Source organism: Echinops telfairi, unplaced genomic scaffold (assembly GCF_000313985.2).
Source record: "Echinops telfairi isolate 266 unplaced genomic scaffold, ASM31398v2 ScPeMD7_23;HRSCAF=83, whole genome shotgun sequence".
Taxonomy (NCBI): Eukaryota; Metazoa; Chordata; class Mammalia; order Afrosoricida; family Tenrecidae; genus Echinops; species Echinops telfairi.
This window is the reverse complement of record NW_022103920.1, coordinates 81,850,091-81,852,675: the sequence shown is the minus strand read 5'-3', so window position 1 is coordinate 81,852,675 and position 2,585 is coordinate 81,850,091. Positions and strand designations below refer to the sequence as shown.

General features: G+C 46.9%; 1 protein-coding gene across 2 annotated transcripts in view; it reads left to right on the top strand.

The window, feature by feature from the left end:
- The window catches only part of OSBPL3 (oxysterol binding protein like 3), a 120,990-nt gene that overhangs the window by 100,403 nt on the left and 18,002 nt on the right, over positions 1-2,585 (top strand). For both annotated transcript variants that reach the window (XM_045288775.1, XM_045288774.1), the window contains one exon: positions 2,255-2,318. In XM_045288775.1, coding sequence (XP_045144710.1) covers positions 2,255-2,318 — 64 coding nt within the window. The remainder of the gene's footprint in view (positions 1-2,254; positions 2,319-2,585) is intronic.

Below are 2,585 nucleotides of genomic sequence, written 5' to 3'. Positions count from 1 at the left end.
GACACCAGGTTGCCCTGAGAACTAAGTAGAAATATGACTAAAAAAAAAGTGAATTAAAATTCAGCCTTTGCCCACTCCACACAGTGCTGCTCACGTGCGGATGTCACAGTTTAATTTGCAAAGCCATCTCTAGTCCCTCTACTGGACAGTCGAGCTAGGGGACATGGGTGGTTCCCTGGTAGAATTCTCATCTCCCTCCTTGGGCTAAATTCCCAGCCAGGGTACCTGAGCTACCACTTGTGTGTCAGGGGAGACTTGTGTGTTCCTGTGCGCCGAACAGGCTGTACTTCCAACCTAAGGGGCCTAGGGTGAGATGCCTGGCTCTCTGCGACTGTCAGTCAGTGGAAACCTTAGCTGTCTAGGCCTCTATCCGTCACCCGGTGACACGGGACTCATGAAGCCACCATGGGTCAGAAACCCGCTCCATCACAGCCGACGATCCCTGAGGCTCAGTGGAATGAAGAAAATAACTCGCTCCAGGTCATATAGCCAGTAGATGAGGGACCAGCATTAAGACCCGGATCTGTGAGGCTCCAGAAGCTTCTGCTCCACGAATGTTTCACACGGAAATGTCTGCTGTGAGGCGATGTCAGAGAGCAAGGGGCCTCCATCTGCATTTCCCGGGAAAGCTCTGTAACCACCTGACAATCGATAGGTTCCATGCAAATGATTGCCAGAACCTTAGTAAACCTTAACGAAAGAAACACAATGGTTGGTAGTTGAATGTTGGGGTTTATTTATTCAGAAAGCATCTCTTCAGCTCGCCACAGACTGCTCAGTCCTGACTCATGCGTCTAACTCAGTCGTTTTCAGAGGGCAGAATTGCACGCTCATGGTGCTTACACAGTCCATGTGGACAGGGGTGCATCTGTCCCTGTCTTGTGGGGTTTAACTTGCAGGAGAGGGCTATGGTGTTCAGACCCGTAGATCACTTTGCTGATTTACGTTGGGCCCACCTAGAGAGATGCCCAGTGTTTTACCCCCTTATTTCTTTGTTTCTGTGTGAATATAACCTGCCACAGTCCATTTTTAAATATGTCTACATTTCAGGGGCCGGGAAGCCAGCCAAAGCTTCGCCCCGACCCCTCTGCAGAGTAGCTTCGGGTTTGATGGAAAAGCAAAGCAAAGCAAGAGTCCCTCCGGTCACTGGGGCTCAGTTAAGAGAACACACACATGCCACCCACGTGCCTGGAAGGTTACTGAGATGACCGACCTGCATACCTGAGGCGTCATTGCCTCTTTATCGTCTTCATTAGCGAATAAAAGTGGTGGCCCCCTCGCCCCAAGTCAGAGAGATGGGCTACCTTCCCTGTCACAGGGGGTTTCTCTTTTCTAGAACACACTCTGCTGTATTTACTCCGGATGTTTTTGTCCTTCCAGATGTGACTGTACATGTATTTGTTCATTGTTGATGAATATTCTTCAGTATTGTGTACATCGCTCTTTTCCCCTTTATAGATGGGAGCTTTGCCCTTAAACATTGATGTGGGGTGGGTTTTCTGATAGGCCATTTGAAAAGATAGGCAATTTTCAAAAGCGCTTTGTTAACCTGCTGAGCCAGAGGCATGGCGCTTCCCTGCTGCTCTGCAGCAGTGGTTTAAAGGATGCTGGATGTCTGAACAAACATTTGCAGGTACTCTCAGCTCAAGCCAGTGGGGATTTTGATGTAGGTAACCAGAGTTGAATTATGTGGTTTGGGAATGGGCAGCCCTTAGTTTTATTTTCACGACTTCCAAAACGAGACATGTTTTCACAAGCTTTAAAATGCTTCTCTGCCCCCCATCCCTCCCCACCTAGCCCACAGGGGGCTCCCTATAGCCATCCTACTGCTGCAACAAGCAAATTGGGAGCCAAGTGTGCCAGGAGCGCCCTCTGGAGGACATCCTTGTTTGAGTATTTCTCAGGACAACTTTGTCATCTTTAGCTCCTCCACAGCATTTATTCCTGTAACATTTTCTCTATCTTATTCTATGAAATTCTATTTAATTCTTTGCAAGCCAGAGCACGTGCCAGCAAGTTGATTCTGACAATGGCTGACGTTTTTGGAAGTAGAGGCCCAGGTTTTTCTTCCAAAACGCCTCTGGATGAATTTGATCCTTCAATCTTTGCGCTGGCAGCTGAGTGCATTAACGCTCTGCACCGCCTGGGGTTCATTCGTTCACGTTCATTGGGTTGAATTTCAATACAGGGAGAAAGGATGGATTTCATGAGAGCCGAGAGTTAACTTTCAGTTCTTGTCTATTGTTTCTTCCAGGTCAGCCATCACCCGCCTATCTCTGCATGTCATGCTGAGTCTGGAAATTTTGTTTTCTGGCAAGGTAACCTGGGGATATCTTTGAAATCCTTTTTTTTTTACAAGAATGGTTCTTTATTCTTCCCCAAACATTCCCATGTGTTTCTGTCTTTTTTATTATTATTTATTTAAATAATTTTATTGGGGACTCTTACAGTTCTTCTCACAATCCATACATCCATCCATTGTGTCAGGCACATTTGTACATTTGTTGCCATCATCATTCTCAAAACATTTCCTTTCTACTTGAGCCCTTGGTATCAGTTCCTCATTTTTCTCCTCCCTCCCTGCC